Source organism: Rattus rattus, chromosome X, assembly GCF_011064425.1.
Source record: "Rattus rattus isolate New Zealand chromosome X, Rrattus_CSIRO_v1, whole genome shotgun sequence".
NCBI lineage: Eukaryota > Metazoa > Chordata > Mammalia > Rodentia > Muridae > Rattus > Rattus rattus.
Window position 1 is genome coordinate 11,291,761 of NC_046172.1, and position 15,251 is coordinate 11,307,011.

At 38.8% G+C, this 15,251-nt stretch overlaps 1 protein-coding gene across 2 annotated transcripts in view; it reads right to left on the minus strand.

The window, feature by feature from the left end:
- Positions 1-15,251, minus strand: part of Sytl5 (synaptotagmin like 5) — a 93,584-nt gene that overhangs the window by 824 nt on the left and 77,509 nt on the right. For both annotated transcript variants that reach the window (XM_032890038.1, XM_032890037.1), the window contains 3 exons: positions 7,715-7,823; positions 5,853-5,988; positions 1,235-1,443 (listed from right to left, as the gene is read on the minus strand). In XM_032890038.1, coding sequence (XP_032745929.1) covers positions 1,235-1,443; positions 5,853-5,988; positions 7,715-7,823 — 454 coding nt within the window. The remainder of the gene's footprint in view (positions 1-1,234; positions 1,444-5,852; positions 5,989-7,714; positions 7,824-15,251) is intronic.

Consider the following 15,251-nt stretch of genomic DNA (forward strand, 5'->3'; position numbering starts at 1 on the left):
ACAACCTCTGAGGGGAAGTTTTAAGAAGAAATCCTTTTGGCCTCTTCTCAGGCCCCATATGTAGTGAGGTGCTAAAATGAATCAGTGTTTTGAATCCCCATGACTTCCTTCTGCTTAGGTTGTGCAGAGAAATCAGAATGGCTCCTGATATCTCATTTCTACCCTACTTTGTAGCTTGGCAGAAAACTGGCTCATCTAAACCAAGTTAATGTGAGTTCAGATATGTACCACGACTACTTCTCTGGCCCTTGGAGATTTCAATTTTACTGGCATATGTACCCCTGTTTTCCTTAATATATAAAAACGTTTTCATATAGATGGAGTCTTTCTCAACCCAAATGCCATGGCTTATGGCTGGCCTAAGTTATGGGGTAAAGTGATTTGAGGTAACTGCATGTGCACTCCTAGTGCTAAAGCATTTGGCTGTTACAATATGTCTCCCTATCCAGTTCATACCCTGCTGTATTTTATGAGTTATGTGCTTTCATTTTGTGTTGTTTAGTTTTCTATCAACATGACACACTTTTGGGTCATTGAAAATACACCAATCTGATTGGCCCCTGGAAAATCTATAAGCAGTCCTAGGTTATATATGAAACAAGCTGTACAAACAAGTAAACAGCATCCCACCATGGTTCTGTTTCAGTTTCTGCCTCTAGGTTTCTGCCTGCAGTTCCTGCCTTGATTTCCCATCATGGTGATCCATAATTTGTGAAGTGAAATGAACCCTTTCCTCCCCAAGTTGTTTTTGGTCATTGTCTTCATGATAGCAACAGAAAGCAAGCTAAGACATATTGCTCATATGAACAACGTCAGGTGTTGTTTGTAGAGAAAATTCAGTTTCCATTCAACTTGATCATAGTTGAGCTGAAACACTAGACAGTGAAAAGATGTTTCAGTAATAGTGATTTTAGGAGTCCCTCCTCTCCTATCAAATTCTGTGCTGTCTTGGAGATCTTTACCTGAGAAAAACTTGAGGTAAGACCCAAAAAGAGTACTTGAAATTCACTTATATGAATGTATTAAGATTTTTCTATTAAGGTACCAAATATTAATACAACATTTCTTCGACTTAAAGCCTAAGGATACAAGGTTACCATAGAAACACACTGATTATTTCAGGGATTAGTTGTAGCTCAAACAGCATGATAATCTACCACACATTTACACCAGTAGTAACCACAGCATTGCTCATTCTAGTCATACATGAGCTCCAGCTCACCCAGGTCCTTACCGCTTCCGGAATTTAAACGAACACCTCCTAGAAAGATGTTGCTGGAAAAGGCCTCCTTGTCCCAGATGGTGAGTTCTAGGCAAGCATTCTGTATATCCTGAGGATACAGACCGCTGAATATGAACACATGGTTCCACTGAGGATTGACACTCTTTTTTACAACCGCAGTTTTGTGCTTGGTGGCTTTGTTATCATCAGGAAGCAGGTAGCTGTGAAAGGAAACATTCAGTGGGAAAGTAAGCAAAACAATTTGCTACCCGTGAGCTGTCACTTCAATTCCTCACAGTTCTTTGGAATTGCATGTGAACACAATATGCACAGTTGATGTCCTCTCCCTGGTTTTTATAAACTTAAATAATATTTTATTTGGAGAGACGACTAGTGCTACAATAATAAAATGCCCTCCTTTCATTTCTGACTACAGTTTCTGTCTTTCCAAATCCTTCCAAATATTTGGTTCTCCATCTGGTAAAGAAAAGACCCCCCTGGTGGTAGCCACTAATGAAAGCTTTGCTTTGTGTCTTCTGGGTCATCTGTTAGCTGATTGGCAGGCACAGTAGATAGTTTTTTTTGGCAGGTTTTCAGCTTTCTGCCTCAAATGCTGTGCTATCAGGTTACCAGGTTCTGTGTGAGTTTTCTCCATTATGTTCAGAGCACCCCGAAGTTACTGAACATGAAATGCTTGAAGGTCAATTCTCAATCAGTAGGTTTTGCAAAACGGTTGATGAGTTCCCTAGTTCTTTGAGGGATACTCCTAAGGGCCATTGTATGTAGGTCTTGTTTCTTCCCCGGTGGAAATGAACTCTAGTGGCCTACAGTAATAACCTTCTCATTAACAGATCTTTTAAATCCATTTCCCTCTCTCTTTTGCTTCATGGTCTATATATATATATATTTTTTGCTGGTGTTTCCTATAAGCTCTTCTTAGGTAGACTACTGGCATCCTAGATCCCCTCTATTTTGTTCAAACTCATCCTAGATCCCCTCTATTTTGTTCAAACTCTAACTCACAAACCTCTTTGTGCCTTCAGGAAACATGGTTAAGGAAAGAAAATGAGTGTGTATATGGAATCAGTACTTGAGACAATTCCAAAAAATACATGTAAATAGTCAGGAATAAAGAAGATAACTGTGTCATGTGGCATTCCATTTACTATATCAGTCAGCACTAGTAAGTGGGGCAATGACAGAGGGCTTATCTAGGAATGCCCTAGGTTTAATTTCAGAACTATCACCCAAAAGGAAAAAAAATTAAATTTATCAGTGAACACTATTATCTCCCAATCTTCATTCTATCTTTATTTTTCTTTAAAAAATCCCAGGTTTTATTACCATCTTACAGCTTATTTTATTTTATTTTTTGTATTCCCGTCATTTAAAGTCTCTGGTTCTAAATTTGAGCATGCCATATTTGCTTACACTCTCTTGCAACTCATCAAGCCACAGAACTGGGTTCTGGCCAATGGAATGCTAGAAGTAGCTCTGTGAAACAGTTATGGACACTTCTTACCAGCACTTCCTACCAGCCCAGGTTTGCATAGGACAGCTGAGCCCTGCAGAGCTAGCTGTCCTCATCCATGGGGAAGATGACATAAAAACAAAACAAAACAAAGCAAGCAAAGCAAAACAAAACAAAAACACCTTTTGGGATAGACCCCGTTCCAGTTGTTCAGGACCTACATGAAGACCAAGCTGCGCATCTGCTACATAAGTGTGGGGAAGCCTAGGTCCAGCCCGTGTATGTTCTTTGGTTGGTGGTTCAGATTCTGAGAGCCCCAAGGGTCCAAGTTAACATACTCAGTTGTTCCTTCTGTGGAGTTCCTATCCCCTTTGGGGTTGCAATCCTCCTACCTCTTCCGTAAGAGTCCCCAAGCTCTATCTACTCTTTGGCTGTGGTTGTCTGCATCTGTCTCAGTCAGCTACTGTGTGGAGCCTCTCACATGGGATATGCTCTTCTATCTGGACTGCCTTGTCTGGCCTCAGTGAGAGAGGAGGCACCTAGCCTCACAGAGACTTGAAGTACCCAGGAGGTCCTCACCAACTTAGAGGAGAAGGGAAGGGGGTGAGGGAAGGATTGTGGGAGGGAGAAACTGGGAGGGGGCAGTGAGTGGGATGTAAAGTGAATAAGTAAAAAACAAATTACACTTTGAAAAAAATTTTTGTCCCTGATAATCAGGATGCTTCCATACCTGCCTTAGATCATCTTTAGTCATTGTTTACATATAAGACAAAATACATTTCTTTAAATGCTTTAGTATTTATTTTTTTATTCTCTCTCTCTCTCTCTCTCTCTCTCTCTCTCTCTCTCTCTCTCTCTCTCTGTGTGTGTGTGTGTGTGTGTGTGTGTGTGTGTGTGTGTGTGGAGAATGTCATGGCATGTGTAGAGAGGCCAGAGGACAACCTCTAAGTGTCAGATCTTGGTTTTTACCAGGTGGGTTCTTGTTATCAAAATTGGTCCATTGTGTTTGGTGGCAAGCCCGTTTCCCTTTACTTGCAAATCATGTGTGCCCAAGATGTCATTCTTAAGCCTCAAATACTTTAGTTCACAAGTAGAACCTATGTAATTATGTAACATTACCTATGTATCTGTTCTTGCATTCTCACTGGCTCTTTGAAAATATATCGCAGTTCATTTTTAAAGGTATTTATATTTTTTTTATTTCTTTATATTTTTTTTATTTCTTTATTTGCATGTTGTAGTGGTTTGTATGTGCTTGGCACTATTTTGAGGTGTGGCCATGTTGGAGGAGGTTGTGGCCTTGTTGAAGTAGGTGTGTCACTGTGGGCATGGACTTTAAGACCCTCGTCCTAGCTTCCTGGAAGTCAAGTCTTCTCCTAGCAGCCTTCAGATGACAATGTAGAACTCTCAGCTCCTCCTGCACCCTGTCTGCCTGCTGCCATGCACCCGCCTTGACGATACTGAATCTCTGAACCTGTGAGCCAGCCCCAATTAAGTGTTATTCTTACCCGAATACCCTTGGTCATGGTGTCTGTTCACAGCAGTAAAAGCCAAACTAAGACACATGTGCATGGGTGTTTTTCCTACATGTGTGTCTATGCATCATGGGTGAGCAGTGGCTGTGGAAACCAAAAAGAGGGTATCAGATCTCCTGAGACAGTAGTTACTGATAGTTGTAAGCTACCATGTGGGCGTTGGAAATTGAACCTGGGTTCTCTGCCAGAGGTCTGTCCCACTCCTTAGTGCATTTTTCAATTAGCTTAATATTCCAGCATCCAGAAGATAATTTACTCGAAAGTTAGTTTAAAAATAGAATGAAATACTGTTCTTTATTCTTCTTGCTGATAAATTCTCAGGAAGAGAATGTAAATACTGTTCAAACAGTATTAAGTCATCCCTAGAAGGCCATCATAGGCAGAAAAATATGCTTTCCAAAAAGACAGTAAGGAACAGAGTCCTAAACTGGGTGCTGGGGCTCCTGAGGCAAACTGCAGCAGCATGATCCAAAGAAAAGATTTCCTTTATGCTAAAGAATGTTATACATCAATGGGAAGACCCTAGTTATCTTTTTCTCCTTATTACAAGGTTCACCAAACTTAAAACACATGAAAATAAAGGTATGATTTATTTCCTTGTGGGAAAATTCACCTTTACACAGAATCTTACCCTGTGACCCCAGCTGGCCTGGAACTTGCTACATGTATCCCAAAATGAACACACACTTATCAGCCTGACTCAGTCTCTACAGTACTGGGACTTCAGGCATTACTATCAGGTCTGGATCACCTTTCAAAAGGACAACATTTCTGCCTCAAAGACTAATGCCATGGCTTGACATCATGGGAACTTGCTTTATCACCTATGTTTCATGGCGCTCCGTGAGGTCAGCTTTCATATCTATTTTTTTTAAAGTATAGCATCTAATGCTTAATATATATACATTTGACTGTTTGCTTGAATGAATGAAAACATACGCTTTAGCCCAGTTCCTCTAATTGCATGAGAAGAATTCTCCAGCAGTCAGAAACAAGGGAGATTTGCTATTTGGATTCCCTAGAATAAGCAAGAATATCCATTTAAAGGGCAGTGCTCTTTCAAGGAACTGCCATTTGCTGTATATAGTAAGTATAGAACATAATATATATAATCTAATTAGGTATATATAATATGCAAAATAATATGTAATATGTCCGGTAGTCCTTGTATATATTATGCGTATACATACACTCTCACATACTCTCAGGGCAGATGCTGATGTTTTCTGCATTTTACAATGTTCCCTAAGAGAGCAAACCAGCAAGTATTTAATATTTTGTTTGTTGTACCAAATGATAACAGAGCAAAAATAAAAGTCTAATTATACATAGAAAATCATGCTGGTTTTTTTTTTCTCTGAGAAACGAGTCTCCTGGGAAAGTCTTCCAAACTTCAGAGTGATGGGACCTCAGAAAATGTGCTGGAAGCACAGCAAAAGCTGGGACACAAACTCCCATCCATTCTGACATTGCTTTAGACGTAAGAGCAACGACTTAAGGGGAGCTCTTCCAAACCACATCCGATAAGCTGAGCGTGCGCCTCTTACAACTACCGCTGTTCAGTGGCTCGTAGTTCCCCTCAACACCAACAAGTATCATCTGACATGAGCTAAAACAAATTTACCCCTTGACGAAGCTGTCAGAAGTGCCCCCTGCTTTTACTGCTGTCAGATTCTTTGCTTCTTTGATGAAAACTTCAAGTATTCCCCCAGAAATGGCAGGTGACTCTTTCTTCTTTCCCCTTTTAAAGATCTTCTTTCCTGCAAAGAGCGGAGGTGGAGGAGATTAGAGAGTCTACTTCACAATTTACAAGGGACATCTTCAAATAATTATTTTTTTTCTGACAATCAAGCGTTTTGTGATTATATATACACAATATGTAGTATAAATAAATATATAAATATGAAAGTTTCCTTCCTAACAGACTTCTTCATAGGTTTTTCATTTTTGTCTAGACTGAAAAATAGACATAAATAAATTTAAAAAATAAATATGTATTTAATTTTTAATTTTAATTTAAACTTAATTTAAATGTAAGCAAAATAAATAAATAAATAAATAAAATGTTAGTGTTTGAAAATTTTGTGTATATATATACAGTACTTCTTGCTTATATCCACCCTATACTCTTTCTGCAGTTCCTTCCAGTACCCCATAATATATTTCGCTCATAACGTCATTGCCTCTTTTTAATTTTTGTTTTTTTTTTTTTTTTTTTTAGGAGCTGGGGACCAAACCCAGGGCCTTGTTCTTGCTAGGGGAGCGCTCTGCCACTGAGCTAAATCCCCAACCCCCTCTTTTTAATTTTTATTTACTCTCTTTTTAAAAAATTTAACCACAGCCCTGTAAAGCTTCTAAAAGAATAGAATGGAAAAGATCCTTCCTGGTCCACCATCCTGTTCTTATTAAGAAAGAGCTCTGGTGAAAGCCAGACACAAGAAAGACATTTCTATGACTTTGATACATTAAACTAACTTACAAGTGGAATAGTCTATAACTCCCATTTTATGCAGGATCAGCTCTAGATTCAGTTAAATTTTGTGGTTGGGAGAAAACATTTTCACTTCCCATACTTTTTCTAATGAAATAGGTTCAATATGAGCAGTAACCACTAGGTGACTGCCACTTTTATTTAAACTTAATACTCTTTGAAATACCTTCCATATATGAACCAATTTATTCCTCACATTATTTTTAATATTTTTCTTTTATTTCTAAAATTATAATTATATCATTTCATTCTGCCTTTCCTCCATCCAAACTTTCCCATACATCTCTTCTTGCTCTCTTTCAAATTCATGGTCTCTTTTTTTCATTGAGAGTTATTACATGCCTATGTGTATATATGTATATTCCTTACTATAACTTTATCAGTCTGAATAATTTTACTTGCCTGTTTTTAGGGCTCACTTCTTAGCACTGACAAAGTGGATGGGGTAAAGATCACAAAGCCTCAATCTGACACAAAGAACTACAGACACCACTCTTTTGACATAAGAAAACTCAGACCATGAGATGAGTTACTTTCACAGGGAAACACTGAGGAAAGTGACCATGAATAGCAAGATAAAGGAATCTGACTAAGATGTTAATGGAAGGAGGAAAAAAAGAAAAAAAAGATCAAATTGATTGCATCTGGATTTTCTCTTTTTTGTTTCGTTTTATGCCAGATATTTTTTCTTTTCTTTATGAATAGCTGTGAATGAGTCCATAGAGAAGCTTCTGTGAAATCACATCCCTCACATAAGAGCTCTTTCCTACGTTGGGAAAGATTATGTGTCTTTTGAACTGATGGGTAATGAATCTCCCTATCAGGGTTGGTTTCTAAGTATGGATTTTTGTCATGCATTCCTCTTCTCTACATACACTGTAAAAGACAGTTACTCCAACCCTGTTGCATTATTGTACTGGGAAAGTAACCCTAACTTACTTACTCAGTTGTAGAAACAGAGTGTTACTGATCAGGGCTATTGATTTTTACCCTACCTTGAGGTTGTTCTACTGGAAATATAAGGTTCTCCTCTGGAGGAATATAACGCAAAACAATGGTTAGCTCTCCTTTATATTGAAGGCTAATATCAGGAGCCAACTCCACCTTGACAAGAAGAAATAAGTAAAAAGAAAGTTAGAATACTGCATATCATCGTGTTAAAAGAGCAACTCAGGACTGTCTGTCTAGGGATGGAACTGTTCATCATTTGTTCCCTACCCACATAAATCATTTTTCAACAAAATTCTCTCTTTTCAGATGACTCTACCTTGTTGACAAAAAAAAAAAAAAAAAAAAAAAAAAAAAAAAAAAAAAAAAAAAAAAAAAAAAAAAAAAAAAAAAAAAAAAAAAAAAAAAAAAAAAAAAAAAAAAAAAAAAAAAAAAAAAAAAAAAAAAAAAAAAAAAAAAAAAAAAAAAAAAAAAAAAAAAAAAAAAAAAAAAAAAAAAAAAAAAAAAAAAAAAAAAAAAAAAAAAAAAAAAAAAAAAAGAAAAAAAACCAATGCATTTTGTAACATAATAATATACAAAAAAGATAGTTAAAGTGTAGGGTCATTTTTAAGTCTGACAATACGTATTGGGGTATACCCATGGCATCATTTTCATTATCCAGCCAATTTCTGCTCAGAAAAACATAGAATTTAACACAGTTTTCACTAATCCTGCTGTCACATCCAAAATGCTTTCTTTTTTCATGGACCACTTTTATAAGACTTTGAAGATGCACTAGACATAGACCCTGCTTAAATGGAGTTTGGAGGCTGTTAAACTACCTACATTTCAATTCACTAGATTAATGAGCAAAATCACCTCTACAAAGAAAATATATTTTCCTCTGATAAAGCCATGTTCATAAAGAGTTAGCTGTATAAATCTATAAAGTGTTTAATGGCAGGCACATTTGTGGTGGTAAGCATATAAATCATTAAGTATATAACTTAATATTACATATGTTGATTTGTGCACAAGGACAGCTGTCACAATAGAAATGAGGTTAAATAATTTAGGAGAACAAATATTTGAGTGCAAAGTTGTTTCTGGTTTATGTGGCCATGATTGGCCCAAATACAATCCTTCATTTAAGCACAATGCTTACTTCTGACAGTGAATAAGTGGAGAATATTAAGACAGGTGCATACGCAGTCCTTCAGTTGCATTGTATGGCTGTTGTGACTTGGCTATAAATAAGTGTGTTAATTGGTTTAAATATGATCCTTCATTTATATAAGATGTTTGATTTAACTGGTACAAAACATTCCTTGGATTGGTCCAAAACAAACCTTCATTTGAATAAGATACCTATATCATCAGTAAAAGTAAACAATTGTGTTACTGGTGCATACATAGTCCTACATTTGCATAGTAAGGCTATTAAGACTGAAATGTGGGTGGGAGGGAGAGCTAGACCTTCAGAGGGGCAGACATGCCTGATAAGTCAGAGGAGACTACTCTCTGCCCACATTTCTGACTCTAGAGGAAAACAACTAGCACCATCTGGGCCCCCTGTGCACAGGTCCCAAGAGAAGGCAAGGCCCTTCTGGTTGCTGCCCTCCCAGAGAGCTGAAACCGGCACTGAGAAGCGACTCCAGGCTCAAGACCAGAGGTAAGACCAACTTTTCTGCTCCAAGTAATCTGCCTGGTGCACTCAGGACTCACAAAGGCAAAATTTCTCCAGGACCTGGCACTTCCAGTTTCAAGCTGGGGCCCAAACCTCGCTGATCCTGGCCCACAGCTCCCTGCTCCCAAACCCCATGGGAGAGAGAGCTCATCACCCAGACAGGTGGGTACTCCTGAGACTGTAGGACAGGAGAGACTGCCAGTACTGCCCATCCTTGCCCACATCCATGGCCCAAGAGGAAACTGTACAGGGCATCTGGGAACAGGAAGATAGGGGCACTCAAGCTGCAGTAACTCTGCAGTCCAGACTCCACCTGGATCTGAAGGGACCCGGTCAACAGCTCCCTGTACCCAAATCCCATGGGAGGGAGAGCTAGACCTTCAGAGGGGCAGACACGCCTGGGAAGCCAGAGAAGACTACTCTCTGCCCACATTTCTGAATCTAGAGGAAAACACCTAGCGCCATCTGGGCCCCCTGTGCACAGGAACCCGAGGGAAGGTAGGGCAGGCCCTTCTGGTTGCTGCTCTCACGGAGAGCTGAAACCCAGCTCCAAGGAGCGACTTCAAGCTCAGACCAGAGAGTAAGACCAATTTTCTGCTCAAGTGACGTGCCTGGTGGACTCAGGACACAGGCCCACAAGAACACCTGAAGACTAGTAGACAGGAATGACTATATGCCTGAAAGCAGAACACTCTGTTCCCATAACTGGCTGAAAGAAAACAGGAAAACAGGTCTTTAGCACTCCTGACACACAGGCCTATAGGAAGGTCTAACCACTGTCAGAAATAACAGAACAAGGTAACACCAGAGACAACGTGATGGCAAGAGGCAAGCACAGGAACCCAAGCAATAGAAACCCAAACTACATGGCATCATCGGAGCCCAATTCTCTCACCAAAGCAAACACTGAATATCCAAACACACCAGAAAAGCAAGATCTAGATTTAAAATCACATTTGATCATTATGATAGAGGATGTCCAGAAAGACATAAAGAAATCCCTTAGAGAAATGCAGGAAAGCACAAATAAACAAGCAGAAGCCTATAGAGAGGAAACACAAAAATCCCGGAAAGAATTACAGGAAAACACAATCAAACAGGTAAAGGAGTTAAAAATGGAAATAGAAGCAATAAAGAAAGCACAAAGGGAGATAACCCTGGATATAGAAAACCAAAGGAAGAGACAAGGAGACATAGATACAAGCATCACCAACAGAATACAAGAGATAGAAGAGAATCTCAGGAGCAGAACATTCCATAGAAATCATTGACACAACTGTCAAAGACAATGTAAAACGGAAAAAGCTACTGGCCCAAAACATACAGGAACTCCAGGACACAATTAAAAGATCAAACCTAAGGATAATAGGTATAGAAGAGAGTGAAGACTCCTGACTCAAAGGACCAGTAAATATCTTCAACAAAATCATAGAAAACTTCCCTAACCTAAAGAAAGAGATGCCCCTAAACATACAAAAAGTCTACAGAACTCCAAAATAGATTGGACCAGAAAAGAAACTCCCCCTGTCACTTTTCTGCTTCAAGTGACGTGCAGTAGCGGAAAAAGGTCAAGTAACATATAAAGGCAGACCTATCGGAATTACACCAGACTTCTCACCAGAGACTATGAAAGCCAGAAGATCATGGACAGATGTCATCCAAACCCTAAGAGAACACAAATGCCAGCCCAGGTTACTGTATCCAGCAAAACTCTCAACTAACATAGATGGAGAAACCAAGATATTCCATGACAAACCAAATTTACACAATATCTTTCTACAAATCCAGCCCTACAAAGGATTATAAATGGTAAAGCCCAACATAAGGAGGCAAGCTACACCCTAGAAAAAGCAAGAAACTAATCGTCTTGGCAACAAAACAAAGAGAAGACAAGCACACAAACATAATCTCACATCCAAACACAAATATAACAGGAAGCAACACTCACTATTCCTTAATATCTCTCAACATCAATGGACTCAATTCCCCCAATAAAAAGACACAGATTAACAAACTGGATATGTAATGAGGACCCATCATTTTGCTGCCTACAGGAAACACAACTCAGAAACAAAGACCGACACTACCTCAGAGTGAAAGGCTGGGAAACAACTTTCCAAGCAAATGGTCAGAAGAAGCAAGCTGGAGTAGCCATTCTAATATCAAATAAAATCAATTTCCAACTAAAAGTCATCAAAAAAGATAAGGAAGGACACTTTATATTCATTAAAGGAAAAATCCACCAAGATGAACTCTCAATCCTAAATATCTATGCCCCAAATACAAGGGCACCTACATACGTAAAAGAAACCTTACTAAAGCTCAAAACACACATTGCACCTCACACAATAATAGCAGGAGATTTCAACACCCCACTCTCATCAATGGACAGGTCATGGAAACAGAAATTAAACAGAGACATAGACAGACTAAGAGAAGTCATGAACCAAATGGATTTAACAGATATTTTAGAACATTCTATCCTAAAACAAAAGGACAAACCTTCTTCTCACCACCTCATGGTACTTTCTCGAAAATTGACCATTGGTCATAAAACAGGCCTCAACAGATACAGAAAGATAGAAATAATCCCATGCGTCCTATCAGACTACCAAGGGCTAAAGCTGGTCTACAATAACAATAAGGGAAGAACGCCACATATACATGGAAGTTGAACAATTCTCTACTCAACGATAACCTAGTCAAGGAAGAAATAAAGAAAGAAATTAACGACTTCTTAGAATTTAATGAAAATGAAGGTACAACATACCCAATCTTATGGGACACAATGAAAGCTGTGTTAAGAGGAAAACTCATATCTCTGAGTGCCTGCAGAAAGAAACAGGAGAGAGCATATATCAGCAGCTTGACAGCACACCTAAAAGCTCTAGAACAAAAAGAAGCAAATACACCCAGGAGGAGTAGAAGGCAGGAAATAATCAAACTCAAAGCTGAAATCAACCAAGTAGAAAAAAAAGGACCACAGAAAGAATCAACAGAACCAAAAGTTGGTTCTTTGAGAAAATCAACAAGATAGATAAACCCTTAGCCAGACTAACCAGGGGACACAGAGATTGTGTCCGAATTAACAAAATCAGAAATGAAAAGGGAGACATAACTACAAAATCAGAAGAAATTAAAAAAAATCATCAGATCATACTACAAAAGCCTATATTCAACAAAACTTGAAAATCTGCAGGAAATGGACAATTTCCTAGACAGATACCAGGTACCGAAGTTAAATCAGGAACAGATAAACCATTTAAACAACCCATAACTCCTAACGAAATAGAAGCAGTCATTAAAGGTCTCCCAACCAAAAAGAGCCCAGGACCAGATGGGTTCAGTGCAGAATTCTATCAGACCTTCATAGAAGACATCATACCAATACTATCCAAACTATTCCACAAAATTGAAACAGATGGAGTGCTACCGAATTCCTTCTATGAAGCCACAATTACTCATACCTAAACCACACAAAGACCAAACAAAGAAAGAGAACTTCAGACCAATTTCCCTTATGAATATCGACGCAAAAATACTCAACAAAATTCTTGCAAACAGAATCCAAGAGCACATCAAAACCATCATTCATCATGATCAAGTAGGCTTCATTCCAGGGATGCAGGGATGGTTCAATATACAGAAAACCGTCAACATAATCCACTATATAAACAAACTGAAAGATAAAAACCAAATGATCATTTCACTAGATGCTGAGAAAGCATTTGAGAAAATTCAAAACCCCTTCATGATAAAAGTCCTGGAAAGAAAGGGAATACAAGGCCCATACCTAAACATGGTAAAAGCCATATACAGCAAACCAGTTGCTAACATTAAACTAAATGGAGAGAAACTTGAAGCAATCCCATGAAAATCAGGGACTAGACAAGGCTGCCCACTCTCTCCCTACTTATTCAATATAGTTCTCAAAGTCCTAGCCAGAGCAATCGGACAACAAAAGGAGATCAAAGGGATACCGATTGGAAAGGAAGAAATCAAAATATCACTATTTGGATATTTGGTATTTAAGTGATCCCAAAAGTTCTACCAGAGAACTACTAAACCTGATAAACACCTTCAGCAAAGTTGCTGTGTATAAAATTAACTCAAATAAATAAGTAGCCTTCCTCTACACAAAAGAGAAACAAGCCGAGAAAGAAATTAGGGAATGCTACTCAGCTGTCAAAAACAATGACTTTATGAAATTCATAGGCAAATGGATGGAACTGGAAACTATCATCCTGAGTGAGGTAACCCAATCACAGAAAAACACACATGGTATGCACTTATTGATAAGGGAATATTAGCCCAAATGCTCGAATTACCCTAAATGCACAGAACACATGAAACTCAAGAAGGGTGCTTTAATCCTTCTTTAAAAGGGGAACAAGAATACCCTTGGGAGGGAATAGGGAGGCAAAGTTTAGAACAGAGACTGAAGGAATGCCCATCCAGAGCCTGCCCCACACGTGGCCCATACATATACAGCCACCAAACTAGATAAGCAAAGAAGTGCAGGCTGACAGGAACCGGATGTAGATCTCTCCTGAGAGACACAGCCAGAATACGGCAAATACATAGGCAAATGCCAACAGCAAACCATGGAACTGAGAACGGGACCCCAGTTGAAGAATTCAGAAAAAGGACTGAAAGAGCTTGAAGGGGCTTGAGACCCCATATGAACAACAATGCCTACCATCCAGAACTTCCAGGGACTAAGCCACTACCCAAAGACTATACATGGACTGACCCTGGGCTCCAACCTCATAGGTAGCAATGAATAGCCTAGTAAGGGCACCAGTGGAAGGGGAAGCCCTTAGTCCTGCCAAGACCGAACCCCCAGTGAACGGGATTGTTGGGCAGAGCGTGGTAATGGGGGGAGAATGGGGAGGGGAAGCTCATATAGAAGGGGAGGGGGAGGGATTAGGGGTATGTTTTTCTGGAAACCGGGAAAGGGAATAACAATTGACATGTAAATAAGAAATACCCAATTAAAAAAATAGACTGAAAAGTGAATAATGTGATTGGTCCATACACAAGCCTTCATTTGCATAAATCCATACTTCTAATAGTGATAAAAGCAAATGCTGTGATTAGTACAAGCACATTTCTTCATGTGCATATCACTGCACTTTTGAGTAGATTAAATGTGAGTGCTATGGTTGGTTCATATGTAAGCTTTATGTGCATAAAATAGTTACTTCTGACAGTGATAAAATCAAGAATTCTGTGAATAGTGCAAACATAATCATCATTTGCATAGTAAAACTATTGTTGCTTGACTAAAAATAAGTACATCGATTGGTTTCAATGTAAGGCTGCATTTACATAAGAGACTTGGTTTTAACTGGTACAAACCACTGTTTGGATTGTTCCTAGCATAAACCTTCAGGTGAACACTGTGTAAAGAGTGCTGTGATTTGTAATAATTTGGTAATTGCTTCTCTGCCTTTTGGCTAAGATTAAGCATGGTAATAACACAGTCCTTCATTTGCATAGGAGGTATTTTGTGAGTGATAAAAACTTTAGTAGTGTGATTGGTCCAAAAAGAAGCCTTCATTTGAATATAATGTATATATCATACAGTAATAAAATGGACAATGTTGTGATGATACAAAAACAGTCCTTGATATTCAGAATAGGGCTCATATGAGTTGTTTAAAAGTGAGTGCTATGATTGGTCCTAATATAAGCCTTTGCATAGAATGCTTACTCTTGATGGTGATTGATTGGACAATGCTCTGGTGAATACACAGTCCTTATTTGCGTAATAAAGGAAAGGTGAGAGGAATACGGAGGTTTAAAATCAGGTGTGGGGAAATATATGATAGAGGGTCAAAGGACCAGAAGCTGGTGGGGTTGTAGAATCTGGGGTAAATCAAGGACGTGCCAGAGATCTGGGATAGTGGAGTCTC